We start from the raw sequence: 17,344 nt of genomic DNA, 5'->3' as shown, positions 1-17,344 counted from the left end.
TGATTTATAAACTATTAAATGTTTTAATATTGTGTATGACCATGAAACACATTTAAATGTTCATGTCAAATCAATCAAAATCAAATCAAATCACTTTATTGTCACACTACCATGTACACAAGTGCAACAGTAGGTGAAATTCTTGTGTGCAGTTCCGAGCAACATAGCAGTCATGACAGTGACGAGACATATACCAATTACAATAAACAACATACTTACACAAAACAATTTACATATCAAATGTACACATACTTACACAAAACAATTTACAAATCAGATGTACACATACTTACACAACACAATAATTATATACAATGCAGAATATAGAACAGAATATACAATACAATAAGTGGGAGTATATGAAATATATATGTGTATATATATATATATAGCAGTTGTATTGAGGAGAATATGTTGACAGTCCAGTGTGAGATTATAGCTGAATAAAGTGCAGTGCTAATTATTGATCCTGATAGATCAAGAGTTCAACAGTCTGATTGCTTGGGGAAAAAGCTATCATGTAGTCGGCTGGTGCGGGTCCTGATGCTGCGATACCGCCTGCCTGATGGTAGCAGTGAGAACAGCCCATGACTTGGGTGACTGGAGTCTCTGATGATCCTCCGAGCTTTTTCACACACCACCTGGTGTATATGTCCTGGAGGGAGGAAGCTCACCTCCGATGATGTTCCTGGCAGTTCGCACCACCCTTTGCAGGGCTTTGCAGTTGTGCGCGGTGCTATTGCCATACCAGGCGGTGATGCAGCCAGTCAGGATGCTCTCTACAGTGCTGGTGTAGAACCCTGTGAGGATGTGGTGGTTCATTCCAAACTTCCTCAGCCGTCTCAGGAAGAAGAGGCGCTGGTGAGCCTTCTTCACAACGGCCTCAGTGTGGACGGACCATGTGAGTTCCTCAGTAATGTGGACACCGAGGAACTTGAAGCTGCTGACTCTCTCCACCGGTGCTCCATTGATGGTGATGGGGCTGTGTTCTCCGTCTTTCTTCCTGAAGTCCACAACAAGCTCCTTGGTTTTACTGACGTTGAGGGAGAGGTTGTGCTCCTGACACCAGCGTGTCAGAGTGTGCACCTCCTCTCTGTAGGCTCTTTCATCATTGTCAGTGATCAGACCTACCACCGTCGTATCGTCAGCAAACTTAATGATGGCATTGGAGCTATGTGTTGCCACGCAGTCATGTGTGTACAGGGAATACAGGAGTGGGCTGAGAACACAGCCCTGCGGGGCTCCAGTGTTGAGGGTCAGTGATGAGGAGGTGTTGCTGCCCATTCTAACCACCTGACGTCTGCCTGACAGGAAATCCAGGATCCAGCTGCACAGCGAGCTGTTTAAGCCCAGAGCCCGGAGTTTCTCATCAAGCTTGGAGGGCACTATGGTGTTGAATGCTGAGCTGTAGTCTACAAACAGCATTCTCACATATGTGTTCCTTTTTTCCAGGTGGGAGAGAGCAGTGTGTATTGTAGATGCAATGGCATCATCAGTGGAGCGGTTGTTGCGGTAGGCAAACTGCAATGGGTCCAAAGAGGGGGCAGAACAGAGCAGATGTAATCTCTGATTAACCTCTCGAAGCATTTGCTGATGATGGGGGTCAGAGCAACAGGACGCCAGTCATTTAAGCATGTGATTATAGCTTGCTTCGGTACAGGCACAATGGTTGATGTTTTGAAGCATGTGGGGACTACAGACAGGGAGAGGGACAGATTGAAAATGTCCGTAAAAACACCAGCCAGTTGATTCGCGCGACGCTCTGATGACGCGGCCCGAATGCCGTCTGGACCCGCGGCTTTACGGATGTTCACCCGTCGGAATGATCGGGTTACATCCACAACAGAGACAGAGAGTGAATCAACCTCTGTAGCGTCAGTCGCGAGTGCACTCTCCGCGAGGGCGGTGTTACTGTCCTCAAAACGAGCATAAAATGTATTAAGTTCGTCCGGGAGAGATGCAGCGGTGTTCATGGCGGAGACTTTATTCCGCTTGTAGTCCGTGATTGTGTTAATTCCCTGCCACATACTTCTGGAGTCAGTGGTGTTGAACTGACTTTCAAGTTTGTGCCTGTACTGGCGCTTAGCTGCACTGATAGTGTTACGGAGGGCATAACTGGCTTGTTTACGCTCCTCCGTGTTAGGAGAATTAAAGCGGAGGTCCGCGCAGTGAGTGCCGCCGAACATCGCCGTTAACCCATGGTTTCTGGTTGGGGTATATCCGTATAGTTTTGGTCGGAACAACGTCCTCTACGCACTTCCTGATGAAACACGTTACGCTGTCAGCGTAAACCTCGATAGTCGTCATCAGAGGCGGACCGAACATCTCCCAGTCCGCGTGATCAAAACTTGTAGCGCAGAGTCTGATTGGTCCGACCAGCACTGGATCGTTCTGAGGGTGGGTGCTTCCTGTTTCAGTTTCTGCCTGTAAGCGGGCAGAAGCAGAACGGAAGAATGGTCCGATTTGCCAAATGGGGGAGGGGAGGGATTTGTAGCCTTCCGGAAGGGAGAGTAACAATGATCCAAAACCCGGTCCCCTCGTGTGTTGAACTTTATGTGTTGGTGGTATTTTGGGGCGATTGCTTTGAAGTTGGCTTTGTTAAAGTCCCCGGCAACAATGAACGCAGCCTCAGGGTGCTGCGGTTTCCTGCTCACTTATACACCCATACAGTTCCCTGAGTGCCCGGTCTGTGTCGGCTTGCGGGGGATGTACACAGCTGTGATGATAACCGCTGTGAATTCCCTCGGCAGCCAGAATGGTCGACACAGAAGCATGAGATATTCCAGATCAGGAGAGCAAAAAGACTTGATGAAATGTACGTTCCTCTGATCACACCATGATTTGTTGATCATAAAACATACACCACCACCTCTGCTTTTACCAGAGAGGTCTTTCGCTCTGTCCGCTCGGTGCACGGAAAAGCCCGTGATTTCGATGGCCGAGTCTGGAATCTCCGTAGACAGCCAGGTTTCTGTAAGGCACATAACGCAGCAGTCCCTCGTCTCTCGTTGGAAAGAGATCCGCGCTCTCAGCTCGCAGAGTTTGTTGTCCAGAGACTGAAAATTTGCCAGTAGTATACTGGGTAGCGGGGGTCGATTTGCACGACGTCTTACTCTGATGAGAACGCCAGCTCGTTTTCCTCTTTTCCTTCTGCGTTTCCGTGGCCGAGCAGCACAGACAAAGGGCTCCGCCGGCGTGTTTGTAAACAGCGGGTCGGCATTAAGGAATTTGAAGTCCGGTTTTCGATGTGTGATTGTAGAACTAATGTCCAAAAGCGTTTGTCTGTCGTAAACAATAAGGCAGACAACATCCAAGACAAAAAAAACAAAGAACTGTAAACAAAACAAACAATAAACCGCAGTGTTGTAACGGAGCTCGCAACGCAGCAGCCATACTCGGCGCCATCTTGAGTCCACGTAGCCGCATAAGTGCATTTATTAAAGAGCATTGCAGTAAATGTGGTAATGGGTCCTTTCATAAAATGAAATGGGACATTTGGATGGACCCCTGTTGAAACACTGACTCTACTTTCAGCTCAGATTCAAGAAATCACTTTTGAGATTACCATCTGAACATTTGTCTGTTTGTGCGAGAGCAGGATCAGAAGTGGCCGCACACATACACAGATTGAAGAGCACATTGATCAACTGGTAACGTTCCATTAACGTTCTCAAGGACTCTGAACTTAGAAAGATCTGTGTTTAGTTGATTGATAAGCGTGAAGCTTGAGTTCTGGGAAATGTTAGTGTTGTAAACCTCACTGAACACGTTATCACACAAACATGTCTCAACAGAGGTGAAAGAGTGTCCAGATTTTGTTTGTAAACCTCTGCCTTGCTGACAGACTGTTTTAAATGAAGCATTTCCAGGCAACATGATGTCTTCTGTTGCTTCAGGCATTTGCAGATGGTTCGATGCCCTAAATAAACCGTTTCATCTGTCATACTGCCTTCATTGTTTATGTGATACTATCAACTGGATTCTTAATCTGACGTGCGCTTCAACACATCGGCTGGTGTCGGGAGGTTTTACCGAGTCAGCAGTTACTGCAACGCTTGACCACAACATGAACTGATCCAGAGAAACCTGCTGAGATCAGGATTCTGGAGTTTGAATGAAACACTGTGGCAGTGATAGTCAAAAAATCAAATCCATCATTTATATGCATGCAATCCAACATTTGCATATAGTATTGTCTATTCCCTGCAGAATAAACCACCTGAGAAGCACTGCTTTAGACAGATACGAGATCTTTGCACTCACGGATCTGTCCTTCTGCAGGTACTCTGGAAGCTTCCATGACCACACCTTCATTATCACTTTCTTTACCACCTGTTTCGCTCTTCCAATGGGTGTGATAATCGTCTGTTACTGCAAGCTGCTTGGCAAGTTGAGAAAGGTCAGTTGCTCCTCAACATCGCCCTCCGCTGGAGTCAGAGCACTCATGACATGCCCCATACGAGTCTGCTCACCTTAATGATCATTATGGGCTTTCCTGCTTCCTTTATATCAAACAAATTGACCTCTGATTACTGACAAAGTCTTAAGACAGAAGATAATAATCATTTTGGAAACTCTGAAGGCTGAGAAAAATGGAAAAAGGAATCCAAAGGGCTCTGTGTTATCTTGTTCTGTGTTTCACACTGTTCAAAGTTGCACTATTCAATACAGGTCACGTGCTTGTTGCAGGTGTCTAACACTCATGGCAAGTTGGGTAACGCCAGGAAACCTGAGCGTCAGGTGACCCGTATGGTGGTTGTGATGATCGTCGCCTTCATGGTGGCCTGGACGCCGTACGCTGCGTTCTCAATCATCGTGACGGCACACCCCAGCATCCACCTGGACCCTCGACTGGCCGCTGCCCCAGCGTTCTTCTCCAAAACAGCTGCAGTGTACAATCCCATCATATATGTCTTCATGAACAAACAGGTAACACACAAACACACACTGCAATGAATGTGAATTTGATTATAGTGTGCAATGTTTGATGGTGGTTGGTTTTAAAATCTATGCTGGCAGCATACATGGAGCAGGTAACCAATTTAAGAATAAAGATCTGTAGAGTCACAAGATCAATTGTGCATGTGAGGAAAACACTTGACCAAAGTTTTCTCTAGAATTACTGTACCTACAGACACATACTGTAAGTCACTGTTGATGAAAGTGTCTTATTAGTGTCTAAATATAATAGATTAAAGGATTAGTTTAAATTTAGAAGTAAAAATGACCATATACCCACTTTCATTGTATAGAAAACAGCATTCCAGATATTATGGTAATGTCTGAGATTTGAAAGTAAATTATGAACCCTATAATATAGAATATTTAATGCTTTATTGCAACAGTTAAATGCTGAGCGAATATTAATCTTATTAATCACATACAATTCTGATCCAAAAATAGTCTGTCTAAAATTTTGAAACAATTTTGTATCTAGCAACCCCTGATGACCAACTCTAAGTCTAGCGACTACACCATACCACACCATCCCCTATCATAATGCTATAGCAACAGGACACTACAGTAGCAGAGCCCCTGTAGTGTTAAAGATGGTAGAAATATTCTCCAAGCCCTATAGAACCAGAACACCATATTGGCAGCACCCTATAGCAGCAGAAGACTGCAGTAGCAGAGCTCTATAGCCAGTTCTCAAAGTAGGATGAAATTCTCTGTACTGGTGTCTTAGTGGAGCTGCGCTCTTCAAACACTGCCTACAGCAGCAGAGGTGATAGAAAAAAGAATACTACAGAAGCAGAAGAGACTGTTGAATGCGAACTTCATACTCTCAGAGCCCTATAGCCGCGGACTATTGGAAAAGATCCATATAGTCTTAGAGCCCTATAGCAGCAAAGACTAGAAAAGAACCATATCTTCTCAGAGCCCTATAGAAACAGAAACCTATAGAATCAGAGCCCTATATCAGCAGAAGAATACAGTAGCATAGCCTTATAGCAGAAGGAACTATTTAAAATATCCCTATAGTCTTAGAGACCTATAGAATCAGGGCCCTATAGGATCAGATCCCTATAGAATAAGATCCCTACAGAAGCAGAGAGCTATAGAATTAGATCCCTATAGAGTCAGAGAGATATAGAATCAGGGCCCTATAGAATCAGAGCCCTATAGAATCAGATCCCTATAGAATCAGAGAGCTATATAATCAGATCCCTATAGAAGCAGAGAGCTATAGAAGCAGAGAGCTATAGAATCAGATCCCTATAGAATCAGATCCCTATAGAATCAGGGCCCTATAGAATCAGAGCCCTATAGAATCAGATCCCTATAGAATCAGATAGCTATATAATCAGATCCCTATAGAATCAGATCCCTATAGAAGCAGAGAGCTGTAGAATCAGAGAGCTATAGAATCAGAGCTCTATAGAAATCAGATCCCTATAGAAGCAGAGAGCTATAGAATCAGATCCCTATAGAATCAGGGCACTATAGGATCAGATCCCTATAGAATAAGATCCCTATAGAAGCAGAGAGCTATAGAATCAGATCCCTATAGAATCAGAGAGATATAGAATCAGGGCCCTATAGAATCAGATCCATATAGAATCAGAGAGAGATATAGAATCAGGGGCCTATAGAATCAGAGAGCTATATAATCAGATCCCTATAGAATCAGATCCCTATAGAAGCAGAGAGCTGTAGAATAAGAGAGCTATAGAATCAGATCCCTATAGAATCAGATCCCTATAGAAGCAGAGAGCTGTAGAATCAGAGAGCTATAGAATCAGATCCCTATAGAATCAGAGCCCTTTAGAAATCAGATCCCTATAGAATCAGAGTGCTATAGAATCAGATCCCTATAGAAGCAGATCCCTATAGAAGCAGAGAGCTATAGAATCAGAGAGATATAGAAGCAGAGCGCTATAGAACCAGAGATGTGTAGAGTCAGAACCGAAGACTTCAGTAGCAGAGTCCTGTACAAGTAAAGATTATAGAATTAGAACTCTATACTCTTAGTGCCCTATAACAGCAGACCCTAAAGGACCCTATATTCCTAAAACCCTATAGAAGTAGTGGAAGAAGCTTATAGTCTGTCAACTGTAGGAGCTGACCTTTGGTGTGTCATGTGCTACATCATCATACAGTGTGTTATTATAAAATCAGACATCTAAAGACAGCACAGAAACAGCTATATATGTATCTCCACCCTTTTGGTGTTGCTAGTTGTCAGCAGCATCTTAAATAATTAATTATTCATCAATAAATTCTGAGTAAAAGCACCGAGCTGAGATAATACCTGCATTTACCTGTCACTGTCATGGAACATTTATATCTGTTTAAAGAAAAGTGTGTGACGTACTGAAGAATTAAACTAATGAACATCTTTTAATCAGAGGAGGACCTCATGAAGCAAACCCTACAGGACAATCTACTTCCTTTGAAATCTTACCGAGTCCAACAGTGTGTAAGAATGGGTTAGTTTGTTGTCGATTACAGTTTTATTAAATCATAGAAACAGAAGATAAATGATTTCATACATTTTAAAAGAGTTCTCCTGCCTTTACCAGTAACTAGATAAAAAACCTTCAAGGTATCAGAAATACCTGAAGACTTCCTTCCTTGTGCAAGACACACTTTCCATTAAGGATTGAGGTTGTGGTCCGTGTCTAAGAGCTGCACCGGACACACAGCTAGTTAATGGATTTAGAGGATACTAAAGCTGCCATGATGCGAGGACATCGGTTGACTGGATTTGACATATTTGACATATATTACTGAAATAATAAATAAATACATAGCTCAGGCTCAGGATCAGACCTGCCGCTCTTAGAGGGAAAGATTGTGAATTATTGAGCAGCTGTTGGGGTTATTTGATGAAAACAGTGTTTGGCAGCACAATGTCGAACCGTCAGACTGTTGAACTGGAGCTGTCAGTCACTAGTGTCGATTCAAGAGTTTTACACTGGCATCTGGACGCTGTCCACACTCGTCATAGTGGCCGTCCTCAGAGACCTGCAGACAACTGCACATTATATGCAGAACAACACACAATCTCGTAGATATTGCTTAAATAACTTTGCCCTGACAAACTCATCTGACATGTGGCAGTGCTGTTCAGTGTTTAAATGAGAGCTGGATATACCGTACGCTTTATTGAAACGTTTTGAAGTACTTTAGAGTACCATAAATATGTTAAGCATTCCACACTATATACACAAAAATGTGTTCAAAAGTCATTTTTTATTAGGAATATTTTCCACATTTTAGAATAATAATAAAGTCATCAAAACTATGAAATAGCAGAGTTATACAATGACCGAAGAATGTAAAACAGATCAAGTCAAATACAGTAAATCATATATTTTAGGGGGTGGTAAGGGCCGGAAGGTTCTGGAACATTTGTGTTATTTTTTCATTGTAAAATGAATCACAATAAAAATAAATAAAAGTATCATATATTGTAGCTTCTTCAAATGTGTCATTCTTTGTGTATATTCCAGCTCTATACACTCTGGCCATTCTTCATGAGATGCTTTACATAAACCTGCGGCACATATACTGCATTACAGGCTAATAACTGGGACAATCCGAATATTATTACTGCGCCAATAGTGGAATTATGTTCGATGTTTGCTACAGTTTATCTGATTGCTCGGAGCTTCTCTCCGTCAGTTCATAGCAAAGAAAGCATGTGAGGATTTTTACAACATCTTTGCACCGTTATGTGTGTTTGGACTCGTTTTAATTGGGATCATTTGATGTAAGCAACAATATGTCATTTTCCATATTCTGTTCATATTTCATGAAGTAATGAGCAAAAACGCTACAAATGTACATTGTAAAAAATATCCAGAAGTTTTGTTTTACTGGTAGTGACCTTAAAATATACGGTAAAAAATGATCATTTGAATAAAGATAATACATGTAAATTTATGGTCAGATGTTGTAAAAAGGATGTTTTTAAATGTAGAAAGTATCATTTTATCCTCCAGAGACCCAAGCGTGACAACTGTGTGCTTTTTCCATTCCCCTTTTGATTTGTAGCTAGTAGCCCCTAATTAACATGCAATATATATATATATATATGTTTTTTAAACCAAATAGTTTTCCTAAAAATAAATGCCATCATATGTGGACAGTGGGACTACGTTGTCAAAGGTTAAATAATATCAAGTTATAGACAGTCGGATTATTTTAATAAAATAGTTCAGTGTCCAGGAGTGTTACATTTACATTTTCATTTACATGTATACATTTGGCAGACGCTTTGATCCAAAGTGACTAACAGTGCACTTATTACAGGGACAATCCCCCCGGAGCAACCTGGAGTTAAGTGTCTTATTCAAGGACACAATGGTGGTGACTGTGGGGATCAAACCAGTGACCTTCTGATTACCAATGTATTATACAGAGCACTTATTACAGGGACAATCCCCCCGGAGCAACCTGGAGTTAAGTGTCTTACTCAAGGACACAATGGTGGTGACTGTGGGGATCGAACCAGCAACCTTCTGAGTACCAATGTATTTATACAGTGCACTTATTACAGGGACAATCCCCCCGGAGCAACCTGGAGTTAAGTGTCTTACTCAGGGACACAATGGTGGTGACTGTGGGGATCAAACCAGCAACCTTCTGATTACCAATGTATTATACAGAGCACTTATTACAGGGACAATCCCCCCGGAGCAACCTGGAGTTAAGTGTCTTACTCAAGGACACAATGGTGGTGACTGTGGGGATCAAACCATCAACCTTCTGATTACCAACGTATTATACAGAGCACTTATTACAGGGACAATCTCCCCGGAGCAACCTGGAGTTAAGTGCCTTACTCAAGGACACAATGGTGGTGACTGTGGGGATCTAACCAGCAACCTTCTGATTACCAGATTACCAGGAATGTGCTTAGACCACTACACCACCACCACTCCACAGTGTTGATTATTCATGTTACAGACATCATAAATGATCATAATTAATTCAGATTCAAAGTATCATCCAGCATCATCCAATCACTGTCAATCATGTTCAAATAAAACATTATAAATGTTGAATCTATGAACTGATGATCATTGAGTGTCCAAACATCATCTGCAGCCTGAAACTGAACTCTTGATCCGATTTTAGGAGTGAACGCACTTAACTGCATAGAGAGCTATAGGATGCTCCCTTGCTCCCTATTTAGTGAATGACTTAACCTCCAGCTGCCGATAAATGCAATGTACATTTTACGGATTGTTCTTAGGGGTATTCATTGCCGTGTTTTAGCTGATTACTAATTAAACCAAATATGGAAAATATCGGTTCATGGATCTTGAAATAATCCTCAGAGTGACGTGTGATGTTATCTCTAAAAACACTAGATTATGGGTCAAACTAATATGAGAGTTTCAGTGTTATGACACATGAGTCTCCGATCTGATGATGTCTATTTCCATTATGATTTACAGAAGCTCTGAACTGCTGTGAAGTTTGTTTTATTTTTGTGAAACCTGTCCTACTGTTTCTCTCTAAAAATATAGTTTCTTCCCCTCACTTTTTTTCTCTTCATTTTTTTTTCTCCTCAAGAAGCAACATATAATGTTTATTTATTTTGCTTGCTAGCTAACAATTAGCTGTGCGGTACCAACCTCGGCCACCAGTTTGGGGCTTTCGTGATGATTAACGAGCATCTGATGAGACTCATGCACACACATAGATATTACACACCATGTACTGGATACAAGACTTTGTGTGAGTGGTGGTGGTGTAGTGGTCTAAAGCACATAACTGGTAATCAGAAGGTTGCTGGTTCGATCCCCACAGTCACCACCATTGTGTCCTTGAGTAAGACACTTAACTCCAGGTTGCTCCAGGGGGATTGTCCCTGTAATAAGTGCACTGTAAGTCACTTTGGATAAAAGCGAACTTACAGTGCACTTAAGTTCCCAGAAATTCCATATCTGTGCATCTGAAATACATGATCTGCATTATCTAAACTACACATTGCAGCTAACACACTTCTGTGAAGCATTACTCTTAAAACTACACAGACACAAGCTTTAAAGTAACTTTAGGACAAGCACACTAATTAGGGCTCATTATTGGACAGTTTCCACACATGCACTAATGAACAATGACAAGAGCAATAAAAGGTCAGCTGTGAAACTAGTTTGTTAATGTGGAAACAATTAATGATTACTTTGCAATTATGACCTCATCATGATTGACTGCTTCTGCCCTCATGTTACACGCTGAACGTTAGCAGTCGCAGCCTGAGTGCAGAAGTAAAACTATGTGTCCTTTAGACGTGAGACTGCTTAACAAACATCAATCATCATAGTTTTACATTGGTTTGCTTGGTTGATACTTTCTTTCCATTTGTGTCATCATTTACTCACCCTCATGTTGTCAAGATTTCGACTTTATTCTGACTTTAAACCTGATGTATGCCTTCAGAAGACTTGGAGTATGAAGCACATGCCACATGGACTACTTTAATTGTAATTTTGGGTCATTTTTAAAGCTTTAAATGAGTCACTGTCAGCTGGCGCTGTATTAAACGTTCTCCATCTGTTTCCCGCATAAGAAAGAAAGTTCTATCAGGAAGACTCGCAGACCTGAGTGAAATTTAGGATGACATTTATTTGATGAATATAAAACAGAAATGTAAAGTCTCTCTTTGGGGTAGGCCCCGTCTGACGGTCTGAAGAAGTTGTACTCGGAACATCATATCCCGCCGGAGATTAGAGGCGGGGGCGAGGAGCCTAACCCCCCATGCGGTACGGGACTCAACTGGTGGTGGTGGGGTGGAGGAGGTTGCCGTGTTAGCACATTAGCTAATGGTGCGAAGATGTTCAGCTGCTAGTCTTCCTGCTAGAACTACGCTGCACTTACATGAAGTGACACGAGGGTGAGTGAATGATGACAGAATTGTCATTTTTGGATGAACTCATTTTTCACTTTACACAGATTTATCGGGCTCCATTGTTGTGACTGCTAAAAGCGCAGCACTACTCGCTACTCTAAGTGTAATTTCTGTGCCAGTGGGCATGATTGGAAAATATAAACCATGTGTTTCCTGTGATGTTCTCCTCAGTTCAGGAAGTGTTTGATTCAGCTGTTGAGCTGCAGTGACATCGTCACTATCGAGGGCAACATGCATCAGACCACCGAACGAGCAGGTATGACCGGTGAAAGTAACACTGGAGAGATGTCTGCCATCACCGCCCGAATCCCGGTGGCTGGAACAGTCCTACCCAAAAGCGACAATCAGCCAAGTGATTGTAGCTCGTTTGCTCAACGTCCCATTCCTGGGAACAAAGTATGTCCGATGTGACAGCAAACACACTCCAGACTTGTTTTATAATGCAGTGGCATAATCTGTATTTGTCTTTTGTCGTTCGTGCTATCTGTCTCAATGCTGAAATATATAACTGTTTGTTTAAATGTCCTGACATTCATGCAGTATTTTGTTTTAGCCCATTTTAGGTCCTCGTGGTGGCGTAGTGACTTGCCTCAATCCGGGTGGTGGAGGACAAGTCTCAGTTGCCTCAATCCGCGCATCTGATCACGTGACTCGTTGTGCATGACACCGCGGAGACTTACAGCATGTGGAGACTCATGCTACTCTCCACGATCCACACACAACTCACCACACGCCCCATTGAGAGAACCACTAATCACCACCACGAGGAGGTTACCCCATGTGACTCTACCCTCCCTAGCAACCGGGACAATTTGGTTACCCCATGTGACTCTACCCTCCCTAGCAACCGGGCCAATTTGGTTACCCCATGTGACTCTACCCTCCCTAGCAACCGGGCCAATTTGGTTACCCCATGTTACTCTACCCTCCCTAGCAACCGGCCCAATTTGGTTACCCCATGTGACAATACCCTCCCTAGCAACCGGCCCAATTTGGTTACCCCATGTGACTCTACCCTCCTTAGCAACCAGTCCAATTTGGTTACCCCATGTGACTCTACCTTCCCTATCAACCGGCTCAATTTGGTTACCCCATGTGACTCTACCCTCCCTAGCAACCGGGACAATTTGGTTACCCCATGTGACTCTACCCTCCCTAGCAACCGGGACAATTTGGTTACCCCATGTGACTCTACCCTCCCTAGCAACCGGGCCAATTTGGTTACCCCATGTGACTCTACCCTCCCTAGCAACCGTCCCAATTTGGTTACCCCATGTGACTCTACCCTCCCTAGCAACCGGCTCAATTTGGTTACCCCATGTGACTCTACCCTCCCTAACAACCAGCCCAATTTGGTTACCCCATGTGACTCTACCCTCCCTAGCAACCGGAACAATTTGTTTACCCCATGTGACTCTACCCTCCCTAGCAGCCGGCCCAATTTGGTTACACCATGTGACTCTACCCTCCCTAGCAACCAGGCCAATTTGGTTACCCCATGTGACTCTACTCTCCGTAGCAACCGGCTCAATTTGGTTACCCCATGTGACTCTACCCTCCCTAGCAACCGGGCCAATTTGGTTACCCCATGTGACTCTACCCTCCCTAGCAACCAGCCCAATTTGGTTACCCCATGTGACTCTACCCTCCCTAGCAACCGGCTCAATTTGGTTACCCCATGTGACTCTACCCTCCCTAGCAACCGGGCCAATTTGGTTACCCCATGTGACTCTACCCTCCCTAGCAACCGGGCCAATTTGGTTACCCCATGTGACTCTACCCTCCCTAGCAACCGGGCCAATTTGGTTACCCCATGTGACTCTACCCTCCCTAGCAACCGGGCCAATTTGGTTACCCCATGTGACTCTACCCTCCCTAGCAACCGGCTCAATTTGGTTACCCCATGTGACTCTACCCTCCCTAGCAACCGGGCCAATTTGGTTACCCCATGTGACTCTACCCTCCCTAGCAACCGGGCCAATTTGGTTACCCCATGTGAACAATCCCTCAGGCCACGCCCACTCAATCTCTCAGGCCACGCCCACTCCAACACTCTCATTTGGAAAAATAAATGTTTACCCAGGTTTAATACAATACCTTAAAAAAGTTAACCCAGTGTTTAAAAAAAAGTTAACAAAGGGACAAAAATATATGTTAATGCAAGGTTAAAAAATTATGTCTACCTAGAATTATGATTAATGTGAATAATATCTGAAATAATAATTAAGGAAGAGCAAAACGTTTTAATTCACATGGATGTAGTTCCTCTATCAGAAGATGGTCAGTCTGTGTTCTTCTGATACACGGATGTATAAAGCACAAACACTCAAACTGTTTGATTTCTTACAGATTTCATTTCATTCACTCTTGCATGAAGGCAAATGTGTCTGCTATATTTGTTACTTTGTTTTTTGACTTGATAAATTGTCTTGATCTGTGTACAAGATTGACTCTTACAAAGCAGGAAGTCTTTATTCCATTAAACTTATTTTCCAAAAGCACCTGCTGTCTGTGTAATCAATCAGTGTAAAGGCCACATGAAATAGTACTTTACTTCTGTAATGTAGAATATTGAATTACTCTAAATATTCCATGAGAAATCAAATGAAGGGGTGGAGCTTGATGCGATTCGTCAGAACTTGACTACAATGTTTTCAGAGCTGAATGTGAGTTTGTAGTGGATTGAAGAAACGTGCACTAATGAATCTAACGCTACAAGAGCAGGAACTACAAACTAAATGATGTTCAGTGCAAAGTTTTTAAGCCACCCCTTAATAAAATAATTGGTTTCTTGCAAAAATGTACTTCAGAAATGTGTTTCCTGTGTAAATAAATACTCAATATACCAACTGTGTGATATTTGAAGTAATCTAGCAGCTGTGCTACGGATGTTAGCAGCATTAAGACTGTATGTGGATCATTATTAGGCAGGTCTTCACTGGATTGTCCTATTTAGTCCGTGCATGGCTGTTCTCAAAACTGCAGTGAATAAAAGAGACTCATCCATCAGGGACAACAACACGCTCATGTATGGGGATGATAAATGACTAACAGCCAATCCACCTCCTCTGATCCACCATCTCTCAGAATCATGCCGCTCTGTTTATGAAACTTAATGTGAGTGAAATTATACATTTGCAGACGTAATTAATTCAGTGTCATTTATATATTTGTTTACAGTGCAATACTCACACAGCTAATTTTCACTTAATCTTTACCAAACCTTTAGTATGATGAATTGTCTGTTGAAATTGTTTTGGTGTGTTATGTGAGAAAAAAGACGTCTGTGGTTTAATTATATACGTTAATAATGCAAGTAATAAAACGCAACTAACCATATAATCATGCAAAGCAAAATCAATTTAAATAACAGGGATTATGAAAAACATCCCAATCCCATATACTGTATTGTGATGTTCATGTCAAAGGCCGTTTGTCAAATCAAACACTGACATGCCCTCATCCTAAAGAAACACACAATGTAAATAAAAATAATGCCTAGCCACAGCAGTAGGAAAACAAGCCGCTATAGTGAATCTACAGCACAAACACAATCTGACCAGTGTAGTCTGATTCCTGAACAAATGACTCTTATGAACAGGTTCATTTGAATCAACAGTGTGAAAAATACAGCGACCTGTGTAGTCTGATTCCTGAACAAATGACTCTTCTGAACAGATTATTTTGAATCAACAGTGTGAAAGATACAGCGACCAGTGTAGTCTGATTCCTGAACAAATTACTCTTATGAGCCGATTCTTTTGAATCAACAGTGTGAAAAATACAGCGACCTGTGTAGTCTGATTCCTGAACAAATGACTCTTCTGAACAGATTATTTTGAATCAACAGTGTGAAAGATACAGCGACCAGTGTAGTCTGATTCCTGAACAAATTACTCTTATGAGCCGATTCTTTTGAATCCACAGTGTGAAAGATACAGCGACCAGTGTAGTCTGATTCCCGAACAAATGACTCTTATGAGCCGGTTCTTTTGAATCAACAGTGTGAAAGATACAGCGACCAGTGTAGTCTGATTCCTGAACAAATGACTCTTATGAGCCGGTTCTTTTGAATCAACAGCGTGAAAGATACAGCGGCCTGTGTAGTCTGATTCCTGAACAAATGACTCTTATGAGCAGATTCTTTCGAATTAACAGTGTGAAAGATACAGCGACCTGTGTAGTCTGATTCCCGAACAAATGACGCTTATGAACCGGTTCTTTTGAATCCACAGCGTGAAAGATACAGCGACCAGTGTAGTCTGATTCCCGAACAAATGACTCTTATGAACAGATTCTTTTGAATCAACAGTGTGAAAGATACAGCGACCAGTGTAGTCTGATTCCCGAACAAATGACTCTTATGAGCCGATTCTTTTGAATCAACAGTGTGAAAGATACAGCTACCAGTGTAGTCTGATTCTAGAACAAATGACTCTTATGAGCCGATTCTTTTGAATCAACAGCGTGAAAGATACAGCGACCAGTGTAGTCTGATTCCTGAACAAATGATTCTTATGAACCGGTTCTTTTGAATCAACAGCGTGAATGATACAACGACCAGTGTAGTCTTATTCCAGAACAAATGACTCTTATGAGCCGGTGGTGTACGGATGGCTACATTGTGAATAAATTGCAAAACAGCAGTCTAATCGATACGGGTCAGGAGCTTCAGTTAGTGTTCACATCAACCATCAGAATGGGGAAAATGTGATCTCAGTGATTTGGAGTGTGGCATGATTGCTGGAACATGGCATGATTGTTGATGACAGACGGGCTGGTTTGAGTTTTTCTGGGATGTTCACACACAACAGTCTCTAGAATTTACTCAGAATGCTGCCAAAAACAAAAACATCCAGTGAGGGTCAGTTCTGTGTATGAAACACTTGTGTATGAGATCAACAGAGAATGGTCAGACTGGTTGGACTGGTAATGTCTACGGTAACTCAGATAACCACTCTGTACAATTGTGCTGAAGAATATCATCTCTGAATGCTGTTCTGTGATGTGGGTTGGTGCTGTTTTGGGGGCACGAGGGTGACATACACAATATTAGACAGGTGGTTTTAATGTTGTGGCTGATCAGTGTATGAGATACATGACTGGACACGTGACTACAGTTCTGCTCCAAAACCTTGTGAGCTGTGTGCCAATACAGCATTAAATACATTTAACTCGATGTGAACCCTGTTCAAAAACAGTAAGAGACCTTTGGGCCAAATTCTACAGCTGCTTTACATGTATCCTTTATGAATAAAGCAATGCCAGAATGCATACTACAAAATAAATATTTAAAAATGGAAATGTATGTTTATAGTTTTTAGAGCTTTGTGCAATTACTTTAGTAACATCATTGATGGATGTTATTTCCAGTCATGCTCGTGCAGCTCTATCTAGAATTGGGGAAAACCGAAATCTCTTAAGACCGTTTTACATAATGCGGCGGCTGATTTTTGCTTATGGTGTCCCATTTGGCCT

General features: G+C 42.3%; 1 protein-coding gene across 1 annotated transcript in view; it reads left to right on the top strand.

The window, feature by feature from the left end:
- LOC127660809 (opsin-VA-like) overlaps positions 1-12,293 on the top strand; it is a 15,819-nt gene extending 3,526 nt beyond the window's left edge. Inside the window, exons 3-5 of the mRNA XM_052151239.1 lie at positions 4,282-4,399; positions 4,690-4,929; positions 12,038-12,293. Of these exons, the coding sequence (XP_052007199.1) occupies positions 4,282-4,399; positions 4,690-4,929; positions 12,038-12,277 (598 nt within the window). The 3' untranslated portion in view covers positions 12,278-12,293. The remainder of the gene's footprint in view (positions 1-4,281; positions 4,400-4,689; positions 4,930-12,037) is intronic.
- Positions 12,294-17,344: the final 5,051 nt, after the last annotated feature.

Source organism: Xyrauchen texanus, chromosome 20, assembly GCF_025860055.1.
Source record: "Xyrauchen texanus isolate HMW12.3.18 chromosome 20, RBS_HiC_50CHRs, whole genome shotgun sequence".
NCBI lineage: Eukaryota > Metazoa > Chordata > Actinopteri > Cypriniformes > Catostomidae > Xyrauchen > Xyrauchen texanus.
This window is presented reverse-complemented; position numbering and strand designations above follow the sequence as displayed.